Source organism: Pipistrellus kuhlii, unplaced genomic scaffold (assembly GCF_014108245.1).
Source record: "Pipistrellus kuhlii isolate mPipKuh1 unplaced genomic scaffold, mPipKuh1.p scaffold_m20_p_4, whole genome shotgun sequence".
NCBI lineage: Eukaryota > Metazoa > Chordata > Mammalia > Chiroptera > Vespertilionidae > Pipistrellus > Pipistrellus kuhlii.
This window is the reverse complement of record NW_023425540.1, coordinates 78,162,915-78,190,479: the sequence shown is the minus strand read 5'-3', so window position 1 is coordinate 78,190,479 and position 27,565 is coordinate 78,162,915. Positions and strand designations below refer to the sequence as shown.

Here is a 27,565-nt window from a genome sequence, read left to right as displayed (position 1 = left end):
CAAGGTACATGCCCTTACCGGAGTCGAACCTGGGACCTTTCAGTCCACAGGCTGACGCTCTATCCACTGAGCCAAACCGGTTTTGGCAACCTGTCCGTTTCAACACTTGACACACTTGACCCAGTCACTTCCCATCCTGTCCCCCCCAGGGCTGGGATGGCTTGAGGGCAAGGATGGAGCCAGAGCCCCCAATCCTGTTGAAACGAACCCAAGAGTGTAGTTCTGAACCTATGGGAACTTGAGTATGTTTCCATCCAGAATGCTTTTGTTAAAGCTACATGCATGTGTTTATTTTTGTTTGTTTGTGTTGAAAAGGCAATGTATATTTATTAAAAGATATTCGGGGAGAAGCCTGCCTCCCACCTTGGTCCGCCAGGTCCCAGAGTCCCCAGCAGCACCGTTACTCTTTTCTTCCAAGCCTGGCCCGCGGGCCTTTGCGCACTCCCTTCGCTGGAGATTTGTGATTCTTCTCGGGCTCCTGGCTCCTTTCTCGTGGCCGCCGGGCTTCCCCGCGCCGGGACGCACTGCGCACCGGGTCGCCGCGGCGCGCGCCCGCGCCCCCTGGTGGCCGTGCCCGGCGCGGCAGCTGCCCCGCCCCGCCCCGGCCGCCGCGGGCCTCGCCGAGGGAGGGGTCGCGGAGGCGGCCGCGGCGGCGTCAGCGGCGGCGGCCCGAACGGTAGGAGCCGAGGCGCCGGAGCAACATGGCGGCGCGAGTGCTGCACGCCCGCGGAGCGGCCTCGGCCGGCGGCCTCCTACAGCGGGCCGCCCCCTGCAGCCTCCGGTCCGTGCTCCGGTGAGCAGCGCCGCCCTTTCGGGGAGGGGCCGCCAAGGGGCGGAGGGCGCGGGGTCCCGGCGCGGGTCTCCGCCCGGCCTGGCCGCGCTCCCTGCTCCCGCGGGGCCGTGCGGCCGGCGCGGCGGGGCCACAGGCCGAGGTCAGCGGGGTCGGGGTGGGCGGGCGCCTGGTTGGGGTCAGAGCGCCCTCCCCTCGGGCTCAAGGTCACGGCGGGGACGGCGCGGCGCCAGGGCCACGTACGCCCGCGGTGCGAGCGCGGCCGGCGGCCTGGATCCGGCGCGACCCGCCGCGGCAGCCGGACGGGGGGCGCGCGGCCCAGGCTGCGGGCCCTGCGGGCGCCGGCCGGGTCCCGCCGGCGGCCTGAGGCTGCTGCCCTGCGGAGCCTCGGGTCTGCAGCTGCCAGTGTCAGACACTCTTACCGCTCAGCTGTGAGCACACACACACCACCGTCCCGAGGAGCCCACCGAGGGGAGGAGAGCGAGGGGGTCTCGGTACTGGGAATAATCTGATTTGCATTGAAAGTAGTGGATCAAAAAGTATTTGCAATGATCAGCTGTAAAAAAAAGTATTTACAATGATCAGGCATCGGGCTCATGTTTTAACTTTGTTTCCAACCTCGTTGGATTAAATCCGGTTTTCTGAATCCATCCCTTGGACATTATTCATTTCCCTTTTTTTTCCACTAACTTACACGTAGGTGTACTTTCTCGCTTTCTGTACATTGCATAATTTAAATGGCATCGTTTCATTTGTTGGTTTTTCGTTAAATAACGAGCCTCCAGAAAACACAGGTGGCACCTAAAAATGAAAAGGCGAAGAAGAAACTACCTGTTGGTTAAACTCTTAACCACGGGCTGGGGATTTATGTCATTAAATCCTGGTAGCAATCTTTAAGAAGCAAGTCATAGGATCTGCATTTTAAGAGATGAGATGGAGCCTCCACGGCTGTGAGACACACCTAGAAAAGGCATTTTCTAAGCCTGAACCCAAGTTTGTCTGGCTTCAGGCCCAGCGCCCTTCTGATGCTCAACTTGTATTTCCAAATTTGATGTTTCCAGGTTGATTAATCAATCTTTTATTCTTTTGAAAATATGTTTTTATTAATTTTTTTTTAGAGCGAGAGGAAGGGAGAGGGATAGAAACATCAATGATGAGAGAGAGTCATCTACCGGCTGCTTCCTGGGGATCGAGCTCACACCCGGACATGTACCAGGACCTCCTGGTTCATAGGTAGAAGCTCAACCACTGAGCCATGCCAGCCGGGAAACCTCCTTTTACTTTTGTTCTGTTATTGAGCATCTACTTCGTGTCTTGCTTTTTCTCACACGGGTGAAATGAGCCTGTGAAATTCATATTTTCTTCCAGCTGAGGCTGAAGATATTCACTCAGCTTGTTTACCCACAGCGCCAAGGTCACAAAGCAGGGAAACAGGAGAACGGGACCTGGGTCTGCCCAGTACCCTGACTTCTTGCTGGGGCCAACGGCTCTTGAGCCTGGAGTCCTTATCTCTGTCCAGCCTGTTGGCTTCCTGACGGCTCTCTGGTCCCCTGTACTGTGACCACTCCCTGGGCTCTGCTCTGCCTTAGCTGTAGATGTTCTTCAGGACTCAGTCCCAATTAGTTATCTGATTCTATCCAATAGTGAATGTATACGGTGTCTTTGAAGCCCTATTGGAACTGAGCATAATAGCCTTAGTCACTGACCTCAGGAAGCCATGGCCCAGGTAAAAACCCAACCGGACTTAGAGGATGCTGTGAGAGATGATCGGGGAACCTACCACCTGAGGTCATGGGAGGCCTCTTCGAGAAGGTGATGTTGAGCCTGGCCAGTGTGGATCGGTGGTTGAGCATCGTCCTATGAACTGGGAGGTCACAGCTCCATCTCCAGTGAGGGGCATGCAAGAGGCAGCCGATCAATGATTTTCTTTTCATCCATGTTTCTATCTTTCCCTCTCCCTTCCTATTTTTTTTTAAAATATATTTTATTGATTTTGTACTGAGAGGAAGGGAGAGAGATAGAGAGCTAGAAACATCAATGAGAGTCATCGATCAGCTGCCTCTTGCACACCCCCTACCGGGGATATGCCCGCAACCAAGGTACATGCCCTTGACCGGAATCGAACCCGGGACCCTTCAGTCCCCAAGCCGACGCTCTATCCATTGAGCCAAACCGGTCTCGGCTCCCTTCCTATTTATTTATTTATTTATTTATACCTTCAAATATTTCCCACGCAATAAAACCCAAGCTCTCCAAGATGGTCTGCAGGCCTGGAATTACTGGCCCCTGCTCCCTGTCACCTGCCCGCTAGCCAGTCTTCCCCTCACTCCTGTGCTCCAGCCGCCTGGACTTCACTAGGGTCTCCTCAGATTTGAAAGACCAGTCTATGAAAAGGGTGCAGAATCAAGGGTGACGGTCAGCTGAGCGGAGCGTGTGCCGTTTGCTGAGTTATTTGTTCCATTGGTTATAGGTGCCCACCATATGCTGGGTGCTATTATTGTAAACCGCGAACAAGGCACGCGAGGTCCCCGCCTTCAGAAAGGGAGGAACAGGTGTGGGGTGGGGAGCAGTGAGAGACAGCTGGAGTTCAGATGGGAAGGCCAAGTAGTCAGGCAGTTGGCCTAAACCTATATGACTAACTTCTCTGACTCCTCAGAGGAGATGTCTGGGCTACAGAAAACATCGGGGAGTTGTCAGCATTTAGGAATGTTAAATGTTGATAGATACACGGATTTCAGCGTACTGTTTTGTATTTGAAAATTTTTGTGACAATTTTAAGCCATAGGAGTGAGTGATACTACTTTGAGAGATTATGGATTGAGAAAGGGCTGAGAAACAGCCTGGGAATTACAGGCTGGCTAGAGGAAGAAGAGGCGGGCAAGGGGACAGAGGGAGCAGCCAGCCAGCGAGGCCATTGCTATGTGACAGTGCCCAGAGGGGGTATTTCAGGGAAGAATGGTCTCCTGTGCCAGATGCTGCTCACAGGGTAAGCTGACAGAAGAAAACTGGATTTGCCAGCAGTGCATGGTGGCTGACCTTGTAGAGCGGCTTCAGAGGGGAAGAAGGAAGTCTTCCTGGGACACTTACCGGCCAGCACCTCTTAGTGTGCTCAGGGCCAGGCCCAGGGTTCCAGCTACTCAGTGGACATGCACTAGTGCTCCACAGGTGCTTGAGATGCTTACGCACCCAGAATCAAACTCCTCTTCCTACAGAGCCTGCTTGCTTCTCCTAGGTTCTCTCCCCCCAGTAATGGGACATCTGCCAGAAACCAGAAGGCCTTCCCCCAGCCCAGCCCATCCTGCTCCTCCCTTCTACCTCCAGCACATCTCTCTGCCTTCAGAATGGCCACTCCCCTAGCTCAACTCTCGGCCATATGCTTCTTGCCTTATTGCTGTAGTCCACCTGCCAGCTCACTGCCCAGGCTGCTTTTTACATCTAGGATTTTTTTTTTCCAAAACGTGCTAGCATTACACCATGTACAAGGTAGAATCCAGCTGACAGACAAGCATGGCATCCAGGAGCCTAGCCACCCCCCCCTTATCCTCCCGTTATCTCAGTCACCATCCTGTTCTGCCTTACTTAACTCTTCGCTATTCCACAAATACGCCACGCAGTTTCATGACCCTGTGCCCTGGACATGTTGTTCCCTTTGACTGGAATTATCGCCTGCCTTGTCCACCTGTCCTTCTTGTCCTCCAAGACAGGGCCAGAATCTCTCCCCCAAAGTCCCTTTCGCTCCTCACAGGCCTTGAGCTCCCACCGTGTGTATGTGTAAGTCTGTATATCCGTGACTACTCTGGCTGTTTACTGGTAATTTCTTCCCATGAAACTGAGCAGGCTAAGGATCTGGTTCACCTTCATATCCACAGAGCCTGGCACATAACACGCACTCTATTTAAAGTCTAGTGCTCCTATTCCAAGTACTACCCAGGCCCGACCTTGCTTAGCGTACAAGATCAGGTGCGTTCAGGGTGCTATGTGTGTAAGGTAAAATGTGCTGCGCCCACCCCACCCCACCCCACCCCACCCTCTGTATATGTGATCTTATAAAGACCACTGGTTGGAATGTTTATCACTGCCATTAAAGAACCTCAGCCCCGCCTGGATCCTATCACCCTGACAGCTGTGGGCACAGCTGCTTCTCCCCCTTCAGTGTTTCAGCATGGCCAGCTAGGTGACCCAGGCACATGAGGCAGCTTTGGTCACCTGTCACTCGAAAGATTTCCAAGTTTCACAGTCAGTTGAGGATAATGTTGGGCAGACTGTGTTGCATTTGTCAAAACCGTTGCTGCCAGAGTTCACAAGCACACTCCACGCAGGTTCTGGTGTGTCCTGTGACATTGACTTTTTTCTAGACTTACCTTTAGTTTACAAAACATTTCCATATCTCTGACCTCAATTTACTCATTCTAAAACATATACCTTTGGGCCCCGCCAATGACACTCAGTGTTTGAGCGTCAGCCTATGAACCAGGAGGTCACGGTTCGATTCCGGTCAGGGTGATTCTCTCTCATCATTGATATTTCTATCTCTCCCTCCTCCTTCCTCTCTGAAATCAATAAAAATATGTTTAAAAGTAAAAGTATCGCCTTTGGTATTACTAAAATCTGGTGCAGATGCTCAGCGGGGGAGATTTGTGTTTGGGAGGTATCCCTTACTAGTAAAAATATTTTGAACTTTATAGATCTAGGTTCATACTTTTATTTTGTCACTTCTTAGCCCAGGCCATTGAATCTGTCTGAGCCAATCTTTAAAATTTGTTCTAAGGACTAAATGAAATGGCAAACTACCTAATCCAGTGCCTAGCACCCAGTATATACTGTACTTATTAACTTACTAGAGGCCCAGTGCACAAAATCGGTGCACTCGTGTGTGTTGGTGGGATGGTTCCTCAACCTGGTCTGCGCCCTCTTGCGTTCTGGGAGCCATTGGGGATGTCTGACTGCCGGCTTAGGCCTGCCAGGGACATCCTTAACAATGCCACGGAGGTGTGAGAGGCTCCCACCACCACTGTGCTCACCAGCCAGCTGTGAGCCTGGCTGCTGGCTGAGTGGCGCTCCCCCGGGGGAGTGCACTGACCACCAGGGGGCAGCTCCTGCATTGAGTATCTGCCTCTGGTGCTCAGTGTGCGTCATAGCAATCAGTCTTTCTGGCATTTGGTCAATTTGCATATTAGCCTTTTAATATATAGGATAATACCCATAAGTTCTAAAGAGGAGGGGAAAAATTACTTTGGGAAATTTCCTAATGCTGATAATTTTAGAAACTTTCATTGAACTCCTTTCTTAATTGTTCATAATTGTTATTCCTAGGTTCTTACAATTTATTTACAAGACTAAAAAAAAAACATAATTTCTGTTTAGTGAACTTAAAATCTAAAATAAAGAAAAAACAAGAATTATACAAAGTCCCATTAACAAACTTTAAAACGTTCTACTTTGTAACTCACTAATTTTATATCTTGCCATTTTGCTTCTTGATATTTTGCAAACACTCCAAAATGTAGTGTGTTTAAAACACTAAACAAATTGACAAAACATTTTTATTTTTATTGAAATAAATTTGAATATGACTCATTTGGTGAATCGCTTTCTTTAGAATGAGTTTATTTATATAATCAGCCAGTGAATTGAAAACAGAAACAAATACCATATGTTTTAGGTTTCGCTAAAGGGCTAATTGTTGTTATATATAATTGACTTTTTTATTTTAAAAGTTTGTTTTAACACTTTCTTAATTCTCTGGAATTTTACATATGGTAAAAGCAAGATAGAAGAATTGTAAGTGTCTTTTTACAAATGCCACTTAAGATTACACATTTTTCTTCTGTGCACTTGTAAGAAAAATTGCATGATTGGTATTAACTTATTTTGCTTGTTTACTATAAGCTTGCAGCTTTTTAATCTTTAAGGATTTGAAAAAATATTTTTATATTTCTTGATCATTATAGAAAACATTGTTAATTTTATATTTATATATTTTAGTTTCTGAATTTGTAAGCTTACATTATTCAAAGGTCTTTTTATCTGGTTTCTAACTATTTGTGATAATGTCCTATGAATTAGTTTTAAGTTAAAAGAATCTCTTATGGGGGAAAAATTGCCTGTAATGTTTGTTCATTAAAGCAGCAAGTCATTTTTTTTCTGCCATCGTCACATATTAGCAGTTCACTTTGTGTATTTATGATACTGTTCAGTGCCTGCTTTTTCCACATAATTTCTCTTAGAGTTATGTGCAAGTAGATCTGGCTCATTCTTTTTAATGATTTCATTCTATTCTGATTTGGGATATTCCCTAATTCATTTGACCGGTCCCTGTTAATGAATATCCAAATTGCCAGTAGCAGGAACACACTGGAAACAAAGCAGGAATGAACCTTTTTGTGCATTTATTTTGATGTGCTTATCTAAATATAGCTGCCTGTAGGACATAACTACAAGTCCTATTATTGGGCCAAAGGCCTACACAGTTTTAATTTTTTTTAATATATACATTTTTATTGACTTAAGAGTGGAAGGGAGAAGGAGAGAGAAACATCAGTGAGAGAGAATCATTGATCGGCTGCCTCCTGCATGCCCCCCACTGGGCATCAAATTTGCAACCCAGGGATGTGCCCTTGCCCGGAATCGAACCCGGGATCTTTCAGTCCGCAGGCTGACGCTCTGTCCACTGAGCCAAACCAGCCAGGGCCATAGTTTTAATTTTGATAAGATAATGTCATACTGCCCTCTAGGGACATTACAAAGATTTGTAACTCCATTTGGAAGAGTATGGGCGTATGCACTTAAAAAGAGTCACAGACACAGACAACAGAATGAATGGTGATTACCAGAGGGGCAGTGGGTCGAAGGGAGGATGAAGAAACCAGACTTTGAGGTGATGAGCAAACAAAGAACACAAATGTCAAATTATAATCTTGTGCAACTGAAAATTCTATAATGTTACTAGAGGCCCCAGTGCAAGACATTCATGCACTGGTGAGGGTGAGGGTCCCTCAGCCTGGCCTGTGCCCTTTCTCAGTCTGGGAACCCTCGGGGGATGTCCGCCTGCCAGCTTAGGCCCAGGTTGCGGCTCGATCCCCAGTGTGGGAGGAAGCCGATCAATTATTCTCTCTCATCATTGATGTTTCTATCTCTCCCCTCTCCCTTCCTGACTGGCGTGGCTCAGTGGTGAAGTATCAACCTATTTACCAGGAGGTCCCAGTTTGATTCCCAGTCAGGGCACATACCCAGGTTACAGGCTCCATCCCCAGTTTGCAGAGTGCAGGAGGCAGGCAATCAATGAAATTAGTCTCTCTTGTCATTTTTTTTTCTCTCCCTCTCCCTCTCTGAAAACAATAAAAATATATATATTTTTTAATTGTTGTACATGCCCTAGCTGGTTTGGCTCAGTGGATAGAGCATCGGCTTGCGGACCAAAGGGTCCCAGGTTCAATTCTGGTCAAGGGCACATGCCTAGCTTGCAGGCTCAGTCCCCAGTGTGGGGTGGATTGCGGGGGGCAGCCGATCAGTGATTTTTCTCTCATCGTTGATGAAGTTTCTGTCTCTCTCTCCCTTTCTTTTTGAAATCAATAAATTATATATATATATATATATATATATATATATATATATATATATATACACACACACACACACACACACACACACAGTAATTGCTTTACAGGAGGGAAAACAACATAGCGGAACTTGCAAAGATAAGCGTGAGAACCCTGTTAGGAGAGCCCCAAGTAACTGCCTTACACTGTATTCCTGCTGTTTAGAACTACATAATGGAAAAACGGGCATTTTGTGGTATCCCAGGCTCTCGAGTAGTGCTCAAGGCATGCTTGCTGAATGGATGGTGAATTTATGGAAACAGTGTGTCATGTGACACTAGCTACAGACACAGATCTTTTTACCTCTGATGAGACTCAAATTTTTGTATTTATTATTCCATAGGGGGTTGACGTCTTCCAGTCACAGACCTCGAGAAGACAGCTGGTTAAAATCCTTATTTGTCCGGAAAGTTGATCCAAGGAAAGATGCTCACTCTAACCTCCTAGCCAAAAGGGAAACGAGCAGTCTGTACAAAATACAGTGTGAGTGACAGGTCTGCCATCTTCACCATTGACTTTTCTCCCTTTGTTCCTAAGTTCATCGTGGAATTTTCTTTTGTTTCAGTTCACAATGTTAAACCGGAATGCCTAGACGCATACAACAAAATTTGGTGTGTATACCAAACTATCGTTTACTTGGGGAAAATAATGATTTTAATATTTGTAAGTTCAACTAGCATTTGATAGCAGAGTGAGGTCTTCGTTCCATTTTCTTAAAGCTGAACGCTCAGAGGCTTCTTAAGTTGAGCTCTGTGTGGGATGACAAAGGGCATTTTGATGTTAAGCGCCCAGACAGGAAATCATGACATAAGCTAGAAACCTTAGAATGTTTCCTGACCTCCTGTGCCTACATACATTCATGCATTCCACTCTGGGCGGCTTTGAGCGTTAGCAGTTAGAACTTGTGTCCCTGTGACTTCCTTTGTTTCCAGTTTGACAGTAAAACTGTCCCGTTTGCATGTAGCTGCCATTCTTCCCACATCTCCCATTGGCCAGGATTCAAGTCCCTTCAGCAGATTCTCATGATTTGTGACCCAGAGGTACTTACAGAACTTGTAAACTTTTAGACTAAAGAGAAAAGTAGGTGTATCAGTTCTTAATTAAGTTAATAGAAGTAGTATTTTAATGAACAAATATAATTTAAAAGCTTTTTTTTTCTTTACCTTTAAAATCTGCTACTTTCATAAGGAAAGAATGATTCTGTCACCAGAATCAGCAAAATTTTCAGAAGTAAAAACCTGTTGTTTTACTTTTGGATGTGGTTTGTGAAATAACATTAGTAAAGAATTTCTCACTGCAGCACAATTTTCTTTGTTAAAAAAAATGCCCTAAAAAAAAGCAGGTACTTATTTCTAAATCTTTTCTCATAAAATGAAATTATTTCTCTATGCTGATGTTTTCTTGAGTAAGCTTTCCTGTCCTGTTTTTATTCATCTCCTGTCTCAGGTTTCTGTCTATTTATATTTCTGTTTGGCTGTCTTGCTCTTCCTTCAATCTCAACAGATAGAACCACCTTGCTCTTTCAACATCCCTGTGTGTTAATCATCCTGGTTTTATTTAACTCTTTCCTTAGGTCGTGGATTCGTTAGTTACTAAAGGCTGTGTATTCCTCATTTGACATGGATTTCAGTTCTCTTTGCTTTTCTCCATCTCCATCTCCCTTTCCCAGCCTGTTGAGCCCCATTTCCAAGCACCTCCTTTCTCACTCCTTCCTGGACTCATAGCTGTAACTATGCTTCCACCTCAACCTATAATTTATTGTGCAAAACTTTGTCAGCTTGATCTTCTTGAGTTCTGTTTTCTCCTCCCCCTTCTTGATTTTCTCCTTTCACTGAAACTCCAGCAGCTCCTTGTTTTCAGTGCTTAGAGACTTAACTCCTGCCTGGTTTGTTGGGGCCCCAACAATGAGGTTCTTTCCAACCATCCAGTTCTGGGTCTAGGTATTACCTAGCTTACAACCTCCAGGTAAGGCCAGGGCTTCCAAAAGCAGGTTTGGGCTTCCATCACAGAGGGATGGCTGCAAACCCATGTGTGACTGTATTGGTGGAAAAGTTGTGCTCCCTGGCAGTCCCCTTCCTGGACCCACCTGGTCATTTGTACAGGCTTCCTCCTACATGGCTCCAGGTCAGGGTTGTTTACTTCCTGCTCATGTCCTACCGCAGAAAGGAAGCCCTTTTCCCTAACAGTCTCACCCTGATTTCCATTCATCTCCTCTGGGTTCTGAGCATACGTCTATATGAGCCAGTACAGTTACCACCCCATGTGTATTTTTAGGAGGGTGGCATTTACTTTTATGGGTGTTCAGTTAGACATAGACCGTTCTAACCTTTTCTCTGTTGACTGTTAATATACACCCTCTCCTGGTGCCCCAGCTCTACTGGTGCCTATTAGTTTAATCACTCAGGGTCAGCAAATAATTTGAACTGGTTCCATTTCTGATTCTTGATAATCTTTTTTGTATCCATTGTTGAATCTGTATTATACTTTTTTATCATAATTTTTCTATTAAAAAAAGATAGGCTTAGCTTTTCTCTTGGCATGGCATAGTTATGTCTCTCTCCTTTGCCTTTCCCTGTAAATTAGAATCTGCACTCTAGGAAGGTTTCTAAAGAACCAAGCTTGATACCTCTGTTCAAGTAATACATTGCCATGACCTGGCATGGCTTGCCTCTGCTCCCTACAGTCAGTGGAAATGGAATGGTGGTGTGTCTGGTGTGGGATTACGTGCTACGCTCAGATCCCCTCTGTTGGTTGCATTGAATAGAACCTAATCATTGCTTTCTTTTGTATTTTTCATTTGGATTCTACTGTCACGAAATGTCCTTTGGAACAATCGAAGTTGTGTTGTATTCTAGCTCTGTCTTCCTTCTTACTTGCAGCCAACTTTCCTCTGTCCCCTTACCACAGCCTGAATGTGCTGTCTCCCCGTCTTAAGCATTGCTTTCTTCCCTTTCTTATTTTTCCGTGTTCTTTTCCTACTATTTCCATTTCCCTCATTCTTCCTGTCTTTGAATCCAGCAACACTTGGCTTTTATAAACATCACCATGCTTCAGGACTTCTTTCTGGAGTGGCATTCATAGCTCCTAGAATCTTGGAACCTTTGGTTCTTTATTATTTTTATCACTATACTCAGGTTGGGGGTATCAGAAACCTAAGCTTGTGATAAGTGGGGTATCAGAGTAGAACAGAATTCAGCTAAGAGGTTAATTTTGCATGTTGTTTTATCATAAACATATTCTGAGGTCAATTATCAGAAAATGGAATAGGTGACCTCTTTCCTGTTACTGATCATGTGTTGTTCACCTGGTATAATTTTGTTGGTTGTTTAATTAGTGTTGCTATCTCTTCTCTTTAAGTCAAGAGGTGTTGCCAAAGATTCATGAAGATAAACATTACCCTTGTACTTTGGTGGGGACTTGGAACACGTGGTATGGCGAGCAGGATCAAGCTGGTAGGAAGCAGAAGTCTTTGGAATAAACACTTGTTCCTTAAGCCTTTATAATATTTAATTTCATGCTTGTTGTTATAATCAAAGCTTTCCAAGTCTCAGTCTGGTTTTATGGTTGAAGTCATTTCTCCAGTAATTCTTTGCAAAAACTTTTCTGTTGTTTTAATATTTGAATCTGTTATTATAACTTTATATTGTAACTCATAGGCAACACATGGCACGTTTTACTTTTGTGCTGTGTTAATATTATACACACACCTAGAATATTTTCAAGGTAAGAGTATCATGAAACTCTAAATGTATGCTATCTTTTAAAATATGTTCCAGTCCACCTCTGGAGGTACGAAGGAGGCTATCCCGCCCTCACCGAGGTCATGAGTAAACTCAGAGAAAATCAGGTAATGATTCTGAAAAATGTTTACATCTCATACTAATGATATAGTGTTGTTAGTACAGAATTAAATGACTCTTTGTCTTCTGTTTGTTTTTTTACCATTAGTAAATAGTTTTTTATAGTAAAAATTTGATTATTTTGACTCTATGAAGATGAATGCAAACATAAAGTATCCAGTTATAATACTATTAAAATAGCAGTTCTTTTTTTTTTATTCTCACCCAAGCACAGTTTTGTTTTGTTTTTGTTGGTTTGGTTTTTAAATATATTTTTATTGATTTCAGAGAGGAAGGGGAAGGGAGAGGGAGAGAGAGATAGAAGCATCAATGATGAAAGAGAATCATTGATTGGCTGCCTCCTGCACGCCCCCCTCTGGGGATTGAGCCCGAAACCCGGACATGGGCCCCTGACTGGAATCAAACCCGGGTCCCCTGAGTCCACTGAGCCTAACCAGCGAGGGCCTGAAGATAGTTTTAAAAAATATAATCTTACTGCTTTCAGAGAGAAAGGGAAAGGGAGGGAAAGATAGAAATATCAATGATGAGAGAGAATCATTGGTCAGCTGCCTCCTGCACGCCCCACACTGGGGATCGAGCCCACAACCTGGGAATTGAACTCTGACCTCCTGGTTCATAGGTCGACAATGTCTGTTCATAGGACAGACATTGATATGAGAGAGAAACATTGAATGGTTTCCTCCCATATATGCCCAAACCAGGCTGGGGATTGATTCCACACCTAGGTATGTGCCCTGACCAGGAATTGAACCCAGAACCTTTAAAAAGTGTACAGGATGCCATTCCTACAAGCTGAGCCACACCAGCCGAGCCACACCAGCCAGGGCTAAAATAACATTCTCATTCTAAAAGTCAGTTGTCCTTAGAAACTGATAAGCTGGTTCTTTGAAATCAGTAAGTCAGCACGCTAGCCCCGTATTCTTTACCTTGGGCTGATTTTGCTATCCTCTCCCTCCCTAATGGTGCATGTTAGTGGAGAGACTCTTAACAGCCAGACATTATCAGGAAAGAACCCCATTTTAAAAAACATATTTTTTTATTGATTTTAGAGCGAGAGGAAGGGAGAGGTAGAAACACCAATTGGCTGCCTCCTGCACTCCCCCCTACTAAGGATTAAGCCTGAAACGTGGGCATGTGCCTTTATTGGGAATCAATCCAGCAACCTCTTGGTGCATGGGACAATGCTCAACCACTGAGCCACACCAGATGTGCAGGAAAGAAAACCGTTTGTATAGCTTCCCAGTCCAAATATAAATGGCTTTTGGATTCTTTGATTGTTGTTTTGTTTTGGTTTGGTTTTTTGAATTTTTGTGAATTTATGAGCCAAACTTGCCTCGAAGCAAGATCTCAAATACTCCCAGTTCTTTGATGGTTTGTAGTCTTCACGTCGCTGTTGTTATTACACTGTCACACCCTGTGAGGAGAACCTAAAAAGTAGAAATTTAATTTGTTTATATTGTCATTTAAATAATTAGGATGGCCGAAACCGATTTGGCTCAATGGATAGAGCGTCGGCCTGCGGACTGAAAGGTCCCTGGTTCGATTCCGGTCAAGGGCATGTACCTTGGTTGCGGGCAAATCCCCAATTGGGAGTGTGCAGGAGGCAGCTGATCGATGATTCTCTCTCATTGATGTTTCTAACTCTCTATCCCTCTCTCTTCCACTCTGTATAAAAAAAAAATTTTTTTTAATCAATAAAATATATTTAAAAATAATAATAATAATTAGGACGGCCATGTAGCTTTTCATCTAAATCTGGACACTTGAATACTCTGGTTTCTCTTCAGATCGCATAAATCTTTCGCCTTTTAAATCTGGACACTTGAGAGTGAAAGGGAATGGTAATAGTCATTGGGCTGATTTGATAAGATGTAAACTGGGCCCTTGCCAGTTTATCAGTGGATAGAGCTTTGGCCTACAGACCAAAGGGTCCTGGGTTCGATTCCAGTCACGGAATCCTTCCTGGCCTGAGCTCTGGTCAGGAGATGCAAATAATGGATATGTTTCTCTCACATCAATGTTTCTCTCTGACTTTCCCTCTCTCTTCCATTCTCTAAAACAGTGTTTCCCAAACTTTTGACATATGTGTACCCCTTCTATAATTTTCGTAACGCTGAGTACCCCTCGTACTCATGAGAACGTAGAATTAGGCGCAGCTAAGCACGGTGCAGTGCATATCCCCACCAAACTCCGGTGCAACGCGTACCCCCACCAAACTCTTCCCGTACCCCTGGGGGTACGCATACCACACTTTGGGAAACACTAAAAGATCCATGGGAAAATATCCTCGGGCGAGTATTAACCAAAAAATAAAAATAAAAAAAGATGTAAACTGGGACTGTCTCAGGACACTGGGACCCTATTTGTAATAGTATTCTACAATATTATAGGAAGAATGCAAATATTACTAAAGCAGGCTTATGTATAAATGTTAGATGATTTCATGAACACTTTTTTTCACTCAAAGGAATTTTTGCAATTCCGGAAGGCAAGAAGCAACATGCTTCTTTCTAGGAAGAATCAACTGCTATTAGAATTCAGTTTCTGGAATGAGCCTCTTCCACGGCCAGGACCTAATATATATGAACTCAGATCTTACCAACTTCGAGTAAGTACTGAGTTAACTGTTCCTCATGAGTACCCATAATGCTGATAAATAGTTGAGTGTACATTCTGTCATTTGTTTGGCATTATATTTTGGCTTGTTTTCACCCCTATCTAGTCCTCTTTTTTTTTTTTAAATCTTCGTAATTTCTCATTCCTCCTCTTCTGCTAAGCTCTTTTTTCTTTTATAATCTTATACATAATATTTATTATTTGACATATAGCATTTCTATTTTTGTGAGGAAAGACCTAAAATGCAGCAGTAGGTACATTATTTAGCATCTAATGTAATTGAGCTAGAGCAACTAATAAATGTGTGACTGTTGAATAAATTGATTCATTTATTTATTAGATTAAAAATTATAAGATTAAAAGGGAATAAATAATATCTTGTAAGACTTTCTAGATGTTTGCCCACTAAATGACTACTAGCAAGAAAGCCCAGATAGCAAAATTGTTCAAAGGAATATATGTCAGTAGATGTTGGTAGTCTAACACTCACCATTATACTGGGAAAAATAACATGATGTCTTTATTAAGTTTACTTAAATAGAATTTTTTTAAATGTTCACAATAAAGTCTGAATGAATGTGTTTAATAATTAGGTACATCTGGAGGATGCGTCTAAGCATGATTTTGATAGCAGCCATAACTGAGTGACTTACAGTAGGTTTAAAGTTGTAGGTGAAACAGTTTATTCTTGTGTTATTATGTTTTATTACTGTATTATTTCCCATACAAACAACTGTAAACCTACTTTTGCCCTACCCAGTATGTTGTCGTCTTATATGAAGCCATAGGCTATTATTTCCACTAAAGGATAAGTATGAACACTGTGAATAATAATATTTTGTTGCATTTTTTAATTGTTACATCTCACATTATTAAAAATTAATTTTTAAGTTAGTTTTCTCATTTGTTATATTATGCTTTTATTCTATATTTCTTCATAAGAGGACTAACAAACCAAAATTCAAATCTCTTTTCAGCCAGGAACTATGATTGAATGGGGCAATTACTGGTGAGTATATTACCAAATGGCAAGTTTGTAAGTCTTAGTAATAGATTATATTAGAACTCTGGGGAGGGAGGGTCTGTATGGGGGGGGGGGGGGGCAATGTTAAAATATGTACACAAATAATAATTTAATAAAATTTTACTTCTCTGAAGGAAAAAAAAAAGATTATATTAGGCCATCATGTTAATTCTAGAGATAAATTCTGGGGATAATGCTGTGATTGATACTAGACTGTTGTGTTGTTGGACATTTTTATTATGAAAATTTTCAAACATATACAAAACTAGAGAGAATAATATCATGGATTCCCCTCCTTTCATACCCATTACTTAGCTTCAATAATTATCAACACATGGTCAGTCTTGATTGGAGAGGGGCACGAGGGATCTTTTTGGACAATTGGGTTGTAATGATGGCTGTAAATGTACTTTAAAAACATGGGTTGGTCCCTAGTTGGTTTGGCTCAGTGGATAGTGTCAGCCTGCGAACTGAAGGGTCCCAGGTTCGATTCCAGTCAAGGGCACATACCTGGGTTGCGGGCTTGATCCCCAGTAAGGGGTGGACAAGAGACAGCTAATCTATGATTCTCTCTCATTATTAATGTTTCTATCTCTCTCTCTGAAATCAATAAAAATATATATATATTTTAAAAATCATGGATTGTACACTTATGTGAACTTTATGTATGTAAAATATACCTTAATAAAGCTACTAATGACATACCTCACTAAAAAAAAATTTATACACGAATCCAAGGATGACTCAAAGTGAGGAAACTGATTAATGTTTCACATACAGTGAGGCTGGAATTAGATGCCCAAACATGCTCTGGCCTCTGCACCCCCAACACATGCTTCCATGCCTCTGTTAGAGCATTTATCACACCCCAGCAGTGCTTCAGTTTCCACTTCTACAGCTGTCTGCAAGGCCTGGCACATCCTGAGTGGTCAGTAAGTGTTGAATGGATGGGAGAAACTAGTGGTCACATAAGAAAAGAAAGTCTATTGCAGTTGTCATATTGTAGAGAAGTTCTATGCCTTGTTGGAAAGATTGTAGTATATGCGTGCAGTAGAATTTTCATATAGTGGTTAAAGTAAACCTGATCTGTACCTGTTAACAGAGCCATCTTGGAAACACCACATTGAGGAGAGAGTTAAGAATATGTACAACATGATGTATTTCATGTAAATTTTAAAAAGATATAACAAAAAAATTATATAAACAAGATATCTAACAAGAACTATTATAAAAATATATAACTATTGTTCATAGATACATACATATAAAGAGAAATATAAAACCATGGACAAGAAGACTCATATTCAAGAGAGAGAACTACTTCCAAAGAGTAGTGACTGATGGGGGAGGAAGACGGGGTTGGCAATGAGGAGGAATAAAAGGAAGCTACAATACGTAAAGAGCTGAAGCAAATACAATAAAATGTAAAGTTTTCTTTCTTTCTTTTTTTTAATATATTTTATTGATTTTGAACAGAGAGGAAGGGAGAGAGCCAGAGCGTTAGAAACATCGATGAGAGAGTCATCAATCAGCTGCCTCTTGTACACCCCCCACTGGGGATATGCCCGCAACCAAGGTACATGCCCTTGACCGGAATCAAACCCGGGACCCTTCAGTCCCCAAGCTGATGCTCTATCCATTGAGCCAAACCGGTCTCGGCAAAATGTAAAGTTTTCTTGATTTAAAAATCTAGGTGACTAGAATGGTTCAAATCCTATATAATAAAATATTAATATCCAGATTGATTTAAGGGCAGAATAACCAGTCGCTATGACACACACTGACCACCAGGGGGCAGGTGCTCAATAAAGGAGCTGCCCCTAGTGGTCAGTGCACTTCAACAGGGGGAGCACTGCTTAGCCAGGAGCCGGGCTCACAGTTGGAGCCTCTCCCGCCTCTGAGGCAGCGCTAAGCCATCAGTTGGACTTCCCCTGAGGGCTCCCAGACTGCGAGAGGGCGCAGGCTGGGCTGAGCTGCCCTCCCCCACCCAGTTCAGGAATTTCATGCACCGGACCTCTAGTATTTCATGAGAAAAGAAAGACAATTTGAAATCATCTTAATTCATATTCAGAAGTCATTTGGTAAAATTCACATTTTATTAGAGATACTAATTCCTAATTTTAAAAGCACTAAAATTAGGAATAAAGAACATTTGACTTAAATCAGGTTTGACACAAACTTGTCCGTAAAGCACCAGATAGTAAACATGATAGGCTTTGTGGACCTTGCTGTGTCAGTCACCACTCCTTAGCTCTGCTGTTGTAATGCGAAAGCAACCTTGGGCAGTTTGTAAATGAATAATGTGACTGTGTTCCAACGAACTTTATTTATGGTTGCTGAAATTTGAATCTCCTAATTTCATGTGTCATGAAATAATTATTTTATTTTATTTTTTTCAAGCACTTTAAAATGTGAAAACCATTCCTAGTTCCTGGGCCATAAAAACAAGTTGCATAGGGTGGGATTTAGCTCATGGTCTGTAGTTTGCTGGCCCTGATTTAAATGATAAAACTATCTCTCCATTTTAACAGCTACTTTAAACTTAATGGTGAAACTCAAGAAGCATACTCATTACCATTAAAACAAAATACTACCAACTTTCACCATTATGATCTATAGTAATCTATAGTAACAAAAAAGTAATATGCTAATTAGACCGGATGTCCTTCCAGACAAAGCCAGAGCTGGAGGGAAGCCGGGTCCCTGGTGCCTGCCGGCAGCCGGAGCAAAGCCTGGGCTCCAAGTGCCAGCAGCCTGGGGAAGGAAGGCCTACTCTTGCACAAATTTTGTACATTGGGCCTCTACTTGTATAATAAAAGCATAATATGCTAATTAGATCAGACAGCCAAACAACCTTCCAGACAAAACCAAGGCTGTGAGGGCCAAGGCAAGCCGCAGTAGCTGCAAGGGCCAAGCCTCTTGCACAAATTTTGTGCGTCAGGCCTCTAGTAATGTATGTTGTATTTGGAAATTCTGACTGTTTTAATAAGAGAAAAGCCAAGCCAAATATCTATATATATAAAAGCCTAAGTGACCATCCAACCGGTAGCCATGATGTGCACTGACCACCAGGGGGCAGGCGCTCGATGCACAGGCATGGGAACATGGAACAGACTCATGAATCTCAAAGGGAAGAAGGAGGGGAGAGGGCAGGAAGAGATTAACCAAAGATTTTATATGCATACTAGAGGCCCGGTGCATGGATTCATGCACCAATTGGGTCCCTCAGCCTGGCCTGTGGGGACCAGGCCAAAACCAGCAGTCTGACATCCCCCAAGGGGTCCTGGATTGCTAGAGGGTGCAGGTCAGGCCAAGGGACTACACCAGTGCACCAATTCATGCACCAGGCCTTTAGTATCCTAATCTATAAAAACCCTGGGTCATAACGACCAGTAACCGAAAATCAATGCTGGCCCTGCACCCAAGCAAGGGGATAGGGGCAATCAGGCAGGCAGGCAGAGTGGTAAAGAGTGATCAGGTAAGCAGACCTGCAGTTAGGGGCAATCAGGTAGGTAAATGGCCCCAGTCCTCAGCAAAGAAAGAGGGAGACCCAAGCCAGCCAGGCCATTGCACCCCAGCCTGTCGCCTGCAGAGGGAGGGCACTGGTGGCGGGGGGGCGGGGGGGGGGTGGCGGCCAGCACTGCACGATGGCAAGCAGTGGCAGTGGTGGGGGTGGGGCCAGCTGCCTGCAGCCCAGGGAAGGAAAGCCCTGATCTTAGGCCAGGCCTAGGGACCCTTCCCGAGGAGTCCTGGATTTGTGAGAGGGTGGAAGCTGTGGTGAGAAACATCTCCCCTACCCCCTCACCCCCCAGGGCGCCTCTAGTAATAATATAAAGCCTCAGTAATTAAGAGGGATGCAAGAGAAGATTATTGGCCATTGGTCAGCTACTGGCACTTGGTTTATTTTTATCCTTAAAGGAGAACCTGTGACTTTTATTTATTTTCAACTTACAAGTGCTCTTTGTTCTTCTGTTACAAAATTCCTTGCATTGAACTAGGTAATTTTTAAGAACTCTTCTAGCTCCAAAAAAATGGTTCTGTGATCTTTATTTCTAATGAGTCTTTTCTTCTGAGGTCACCAAAGGTTAAAGAATGCTAAGTTAGAATTTCTTTTAATTTGAAAACTAAGAAATACATATTTCATTGGATATATGGGGGAGGAAAAAACCATTTTCCTCCTACCCTTTTAAATCCTGGCTGAACTAATAATCGAATTAACATAAGACAGACTGATAGGAGAAAATGACCCAGCTTATTATGTATGTTCCAATAAGAACCTGAGGCCCTAGGACATACCTGGCAGGTAAGGCTTCTGTGCCAGCTGAGCCAAGGAGAAGGAGAGAGTTGTGCTTGGGGACTTCAAAGACAGCAAGGCAATCACATGGAGATGAAAAAGCAAACATTTGCTTAAAAAAAAAATGCCTGCTGGGTTACCTTTAGCAGTGAGACTCAAAGAGGACTTTGACCAAACAGGCCTTGCTCCCTGTCTGTGGCAATGCCCACCTTACACTGTCCTTATGTGTGCTAACGGCCCCTTCCCATAGCATGTCCTCTGTCTGTATTCTCTTAGGCCGTTTGGGGAAGTCTTCCATTTCCTAAAAATAGCCAGTTTGAAGTGATGTCCCAGAAGTATTTTAGGATGGCAAACTCAGTTTCCCTCATGTACTGTCACAGGCACCATTTTATTAAGGTTTTTTGAGGGGGGAGAGGAGCCTGTTCATGTAACAATTTAGTTGTCCATAGAGTCGAATCGTTCTGGGGTGGTTTTGTTTTTTTAATAATTAAGACTTGCCCACCAAGGAACCCATGAGGAAGAACTGAGGTTATTATTCTTCAGTTATTTTGAAAACTACTTATAAAACCAGTTCAGCGTTCAATTTATATTTTGGCACATAGGTAACTATTTTAAGCTGGTGATCTCCTCTTGACTACATGCTTCTGATTATGACCAGGCTAAGGCAAGTATATCTTCTTTGCCCACTGTAACTGAGCTGGAAAAATTCAGAATGAAATGAAAAATCCTGAATATTTATCACTGGCAATGAAGGAGCATTTTTCCCTTCTGAGATAAAATGCACGTTAATGTGATTTGCTTAATCTCAATAATTTGCCAATCAGATTTGTAATTTTTGTGAAGACATTGATCAATTAATTCTAAATGCAAAAGTTAAAGAATTTAATATCATTTGGGGGTAACCCATGGGGACAATAGCAAGAGATCCTCCTTCACCAGAGAAGAACCTGGGAGTGTGGGTCACGTGGGCGAGAGCGGAGGATCGCGAAGTGATCTTCGGCGCCTGGCTTCCTCCCTCCGCCACAGTCACCCTTGCTCCGATCCCCCACCCTCACCCTTTGGAGATGTTCTGATTCAGTTGCTAAATTTTGCCTCCAGGAAGGGAGTTCTCTAATCAATTCAACTGAAAATCGTCCCTGTACTTATTAGTAGGTTGGTATGCTTGCTCATATGTCTCTCACTCTACACAGTGAGTTAGAATAAACCCATCTTCCCAAGTCCTACCAACTCTGGGACCTCGATGGGAAGCATGGGCAGTGTTAATAGAAAAATTTTCAGCTTTAATTCTAGAAAACTGCTTTTGGAAAAATATATACATTTAAAAAATATTTCTATGATTTTAAATGCATCACTAAATATAAAAATAAAGTACCTGGAACAGGTGTTTGAAGAGCTGATACCTTCTGCATTAAGGAAGTCTTAAGGAAAGTTGAAGACATGCCAATTGTCAACCAATTTAATCACCATTTCATGTTATACGGATAGAGACAACATATGTCCATACTTTCCTCCACACACACGACACAGTGAATGCCGTTTAATACTCATTTTCCTCATGGTTTGCTCTGGTAAGAAGAAAAACCAATCGGAAGCTTCAGTGTCGATCGTGATGCTGTCTGGCCAAGAAGTTCCACCCTCATGGTCCTGTGTGCCTCCGAGAGGTTGCAAACCGCCTTTCTAGTTGAGAGGCTCCCGCGCTCCTCCGCTCACTGTCTCCAGCTGCTGTGGAGGTGTGCTTCCTTCAGCTCAAACCCGTTCTCCCCGTGGCGTCTCGGATGTATGCGTATCTAGGTTTCCCTCACTTTCAGCGAGTTCTGGAAGAAGCAGTTCTTAAGTTCCCTGGTCCTGTCATCTGCCACCTTTCTTGACTTTATGTGAAGAATCAACAGTGCAACCACATATCCTCATGTTTTTAATAGTCACTAATTGTCTACCCACAAAAATGGCTAATGTAGCTATAAAAAGGTACGTTTAACGTGTTACATATATTACATTAAAGTATCTTTTGATTGCATCTGGTAATTAAAAACAACAACAACAATTAGTCTTATTCTGAAAAACTTGTTCCGGGTATGGAGGAAATTGACTGATTCTCGTGCCCATCCCCAACTCAGTGTCTGAACACCAGTGTGTGTTTTCGCGCAGGGCTCGTGCAATCCGCTTCAGACAGGACGGTGATGAAGCTGTTGGAGGATTCTTCTCCCAGATTGGGCAGTTATACATGGTGCATCATCTTTGGGGTATTCGTTGTTTTATTCCTTCATTTTTTGTTACTGGGACTTCACAGTGTATTACTAAACAAATTGTACCGGGCAGTAAAGGGTATCTCAAGTCAGTAATCGGAAACTAACAAAAGCAAATGTCACAATGGAAGCCAAGTTCTGGGCTGTCTGGAATGAGAGGTCAACAGCATACGTATCCATAGACTTCTGGTAAACTGGTCACCGAGAGGGGATAGTGGTGAAAGGAATCAGAGGTGAGGTCAGCAACCATGGCAGAAGCAAGACGGTAAAGCTACTGAGTGCCCTTCCTGGCATGGTCCCTCCCATCCTTTCTGGACCCGGCCCCCTCTCCTTGCTGCCTCAGTTAGGCCTGCATCTTACCTGGCGAGACAGCTCCCTGCCCAAGCTCACTGCCGCCGGGTCTTGTTCTCCTCTGGCCTTCTCCTTCTTTGGTATCTTTCAAGCCTGACTCAGTGACCTCCTCCCCCACTCCCACCCCCAGTGCACGTCACTCTCCGGGCCCCAGGTGTCACCGCTGTGGCTATTGGTGCCTGTCTCCCTGCTGGACCAGGAACATCCTGGGCATATTTGTAAACGGTTATTAAAGTTCAAAGGAATGAGAAGCCTAACTGATTTCCAGACCATATCAGTTAACGAGGGGTGAGTTTGACCTGTTTGGTCCCACCAGGTGCCACACCCCGTCTGCCTGCCGGGCTGGCATGCTGGGTTACAGAGGTGTGGTGACCTCGCTGAGACTTCACAGTGTATTACTAAATAAATTGATGAGGGATAAAGCAAACGGGAATGACATCCCCGAGGCAGCGTGCGATCATAGCACAGGGCGAACATTAATGGAAGGTGGAATAGTGGCTGAACTTATGATCTAGATGGGATTGGCAGGTAACCGTGGGCAGGAAAGGCTAGAACAGCGATGGAGACATGAGAAATTAGGAAAAGGGCTCAGAAAACTACAAACAGTTCAGACTGGCTGAATGGTAGAGTATCTCCAGGGGCCTAGGTGTGATGGGTAAGCTGAGGTAGAAGAGAAGTTCTTACATTGTGTTCCTCAAGCACCCTGCAGGCAGGGCCTGGAGAGGAGACCCCTCGCTCCCCCACAATCACTGCTTCACCAGGAGCTCCTCAGCGCGCGCGCGCGGCTGCCCGGGCCTTTGGGAGATTGGAAACCCCGCACCAAATGACGTGCCACAAATGCCCGCACCTCCATGGAACCTCAGGGGCAGCAGAGTCCTCGGGTTTTTGCTAGCTGAAATTTGACCTCATAAGCGTTTTTCAAATGTAGTAGGTTTGGAAACAGATCTTTAAGAAATGTGTTCTGTGTCCCTGCCTTTTAAGATGATAGAAATCTAACCTTCATTGGTTTGAGATGGGGTGGAGTAGTTTTCATGTTTTAGATAGTGAATGGTCTGTCCGGAGGATTAAGCTGAAAAGTCCGGCCTCTTCACTCTCTTCCTCCGGGAGGGGCTCCTGCACATCCTGCTGGACGCGCTCCGTGCTGAGCCGCACAGGGAGGCGTGATAGGTCAGGTTACAGCATGTCTAAGCGGGGACGCCCAGTGAAGGAGTCTGGAGCTAGACAGAGGCAGGCACTAGAGTGTGCTTGGCAAAGCTCTGACAGGCTGTGGCGGACACAGGACAGTGCCCTTAACTCTGCCAGGCTTCAGGGAGCGATAGCAAGGTGAGAAGTCACCGGGATCCGCCTCACAGAGACAGGCAGGAACTACGTGGGTTTCAGGGTCTGAGAGGCCAGACTACACCTGTGACTTCTCAGGCAGTGCCCTTCCCCTCCTCCTCCGTCCCCAGTCACTGTGCCAAGTGTCCACTCCCGCCTCCTAGTTTGTACAGAGTATTGAGATATGCAGAGATGAATTCTCAATTGCCTGTCTTTAAAACTCACCCTCACTTTGCCCAAAGCAGTCTCTGTGAAAGCTGGGTGAGCAGCTGGATCAGTACTTAGTGGAGCATGAAAGAATGTAGGGCATTCTGTTTGGTTTACAGCTTGTTTTTTCTCTGGTTATTTCAGCTTACAAGGACCTTCAGACAAGGGAAGACATACGGAACGCAGCGTGGCATAAACATGGCTGGGAAGAACTGGTGTATTACACAGGTACTGTTTTATTGTCATTCTCCTCGAAGCTAATATGTGCTTTTTTAAATAGTACGATGTTCTAGATGGTGAATTATAAGGTTGGGGTGGGAAGGGAGTCAAGTTTTTCTTTCATAATTATATAATTTTTTTTTCAATAAAGAACATTCATTCTTTAACATAGTAGTTGTCTGGTACAGTTTTCAGACTCTTATATGTTGTAAATTTTATATCATTAAGGTTTTTTTTGCACATTTCTACATTCTCTGAAAATTTATTTTTAAAATGTTCTAAACTTTTCCTTTCTCAACAAAATTGTTCATTCACAAAATCATTACAATTTAATACAGCAATTAAAAAATAATTTTGAAATTTAACTTGATATTTAGACTTTCGTGTATGTTTGTATATATACATGTATACCTATGAGTGCATGGATAATCACATATATGTACTATGAAAGCATGGCTGCTTGATCTTTATAAGAAAAATAGGGCTGAATACAACCCGGCCATACCTATATAGGTAATAAGTACCAGCCATGTTGCATGTGTACATTTACACCCATGGACTGCCAAGAAAATCAGAGTAATTTGTTCTAGAAAAATAAGTCATTTAGTTCAAAAAAGTCATATAATTGTGTCTTTTGTTGCTTATTCTTACACATTCATCAATTTTCAGAGGTGTGTTTTATTCTGCAGTGAGTTTTATAAGTAACAGGTGCAACATTACTTGCATTTATATGAGTTTATTTTAGTTCAAAGAACCTTTTGAGAAAACACTATTTTCCTAATTTTCTACAAATTAAACACATCTCTAGACAGAATCTGTTCTAATTTTAATAACATTTTATAGGATACTTGCTGATCTGTCATTATCTTGCATTTTCCAATACTTTACTCTGATTTCAAGCAGCACAACTCTAACCATTCTCAGAAACCTGTTTGATGTATATTTACCATTATCTGTCCAGAAAAGAACAAACACAGTAACCTTCACTCTGTGTTCAGTTCCACTTATTCAGGAAATGGAATCCAGAATCATGATCCCACAGAAGACCTCACCCCTCCAGTAAAGCTGCAGAGTTTAGATGTGCCTACATAAATTCATGTGACAAGTATTTGTCACAAGTTAATTTTAATTGTATGTCAAGTGAAAAACACTGAAGTGTAAACTGCTGTACATAGCTTATGAGAGACCCCTTTTCTTTAAAATTTACATACGACTAAGAAAAGGAAACTATTACCGTTTGGTTGTAGCAGTGCTCTGTAGTCCTCTGAAACTCCCCTGCGTTTGTTGAATAAACCGGACAGTACTGAACTACCCTTCCCACCCTCCGGGAAGAGGGCCCAAATTAAAAATGTGAATCCTCTCTAAGAATCTAACCAGGAAAAAGATATTAATAGTTTCTTTTAAAAAGCAAATCTGTCTTATAGTTACAGATTTTTAGACAAATTTCTTGTATCAGGAAGAAATACAAATTTTGTCATGTTTCTCTGGCAGTTTTTTTGAGTCTCAGACTAGGAGCAAATGATGAGTAAACCCGATACCTGACTGTTTTAATTCACTCCCATTGTCAATTAATTCACTCCCATTGTCGATCAGTCAGTCGGTTAGTGACTCATCATTAAGCTGGTGGTGCTGCCAGGGAGCCTGGGAGCTGATTGGGTCCTGCGCAGTGTGTGGTGGTGTCTGTACGAGAGGGGAAATGGCTTACCCCTGTGTATCATGTGATTTTGAAATGAACACCTTGAATAGCACTAATTTTTATTTGTGATATTTTTCTATAACAAAATGAGAAGCACTTGAGAAAGGTTTTATTTTATAAACAATCACTCATGAACTCAGACATTGTCCATTAATATTCTATTAGGTCACAGCAGATACTTCCGCGATCATGCATGAGGGGGGGTGTGTGCTGAGATTTCAGTTGGCATAAAGCTGCATACTTGTCCGGCTCTGTTTGCTTTAGTTTTTTACACAGTGTGCCAGTTTTGTGAATGTAATCATGTAAAAGTCCTCTTGAAATGAAAAATTGTGATCCCCAAATTAAGTAATTTATGTGTAAAATAAAGTGTGAATAAATCTCATATCAAATTTCAAACTTTTACATGTGAATGGTTTTCTCCACGAACATATAAAAGTCAATAAAATCTCTGACTTTTCACGTATGACATGCTTGCGATCTTTTTTATGAACTTGAGCTGAGGATGACCCTGTTGCTCTTGAAAAATAACGTGTCCCAGTTCAGAGGGCATATGTGAGTCTGCAGAGTAAAACACAGTCAGACCTCGATTCTCAGACACCTCCCATCCCGAACAGCTTGGTTCTAGACCAGGTTGTTCACAGAGAAAATGTCTTGCTTGTTAAGCCTTTCCCGCGGGTACATCATCGTGACAAAAGGCATCTCTCGGGCCACAACCAAGGAGGGAATACGAGTCAGTTCGCTGCTAACCCGCCCTTTGTTAAAATCTCAAGAAATCTGACTGGTGGTCAGATAACTCCCCAGGTTTTCTGAACCTGATCATAAAGATCCTGAGGCAAAAGCCATCATGTGTGAGCCGTCCCTTCCCGTGGCTGACCACCCGAGTCCCTGCAGCCCCCTGCTTGTGGGAGTGGCAGCGGTGAGCCTCCCTCGGTGCCGCAGAAACACGTGTCTCCAAGCACAAGAGAGAAGGCTCCTAGCAGGCGTCCATCCTCAGGAGATGGAGGGGAGGAAGGGGAGGAAGGCCACGGGGTTGCCTTGGTTTTCTAACCAAATAAAAGTTTTGAGGGACTTTTTTCAACTTAATGCCATGACAAACTTAAGTTCTTCATTTTCTGACTCCCACTGCTACATGTTTACATAAGCCGCGTTGATAACAGGACAGACGTGTCACGGGATGGGAAGCCGTGTCACTCCGCCGCCTCCGAGTCCCGGCCCAGTGGAGCCACATACCTCAGGCCCGGGAGAGCCATTGTGTAGCGGTTCCCCATGGGCCAAAAAGACTTGCTTACAATAAAGAAATTTTTTTTAAAAACTGCTTAATGTTAATAGATTTGTGCATGTTATAAATCT

General features: G+C 43.5%; 1 protein-coding gene and 1 long non-coding RNA gene across 4 annotated transcripts; one reads left to right on the top strand and one right to left on the bottom strand.

Annotated features, from left to right (window-relative positions):
• The first annotated feature begins 602 nt into the window (after nucleotides 1-602).
• On the top strand, nucleotides 603-25,884 carry NIPSNAP2 (nipsnap homolog 2). Of its 3 annotated transcripts, none has more exons than XM_036409486.2 (10): nucleotides 606-793; nucleotides 8,732-8,871; nucleotides 8,954-8,999; nucleotides 11,746-11,840; nucleotides 12,165-12,235; nucleotides 14,716-14,856; nucleotides 15,842-15,873; nucleotides 22,328-22,422; nucleotides 24,445-24,528; nucleotides 25,423-25,448. In XM_036409486.2, the coding sequence occupies exons 1-10, from the start codon at nucleotides 702-704 to the stop codon at nucleotides 25,431-25,433; spliced, it is 807 nt and encodes a 268-aa protein (XP_036265379.1). In that variant the 5' UTR covers nucleotides 606-701; the 3' UTR covers nucleotides 25,434-25,448. The 3 variants fall into 3 exon arrangements, with proteins under 3 accessions (XP_036265380.1, XP_036265379.1, XP_036265378.1); XM_036409485.2 differs by lacking the exon at nucleotides 25,423-25,448 and adding an exon at nucleotides 25,518-25,884 and having other exon boundaries at nucleotides 608-793; XM_036409487.2 differs by lacking the exons at nucleotides 8,954-8,999; nucleotides 12,165-12,235; nucleotides 25,423-25,448 and adding an exon at nucleotides 25,518-25,884 and having other exon boundaries at nucleotides 603-793.
• LOC123651163 lies at nucleotides 9,358-25,113 on the bottom strand. The gene is made up of 3 exons (XR_006739674.1): nucleotides 24,533-25,113; nucleotides 18,401-18,403; nucleotides 9,358-9,370 (listed from the first exon to the last, which is right to left on the bottom strand). It is a non-coding gene; the product is annotated as an uncharacterized LOC123651163 (long non-coding RNA).
• Nucleotides 25,885-27,565: the final 1,681 nt, after the last annotated feature.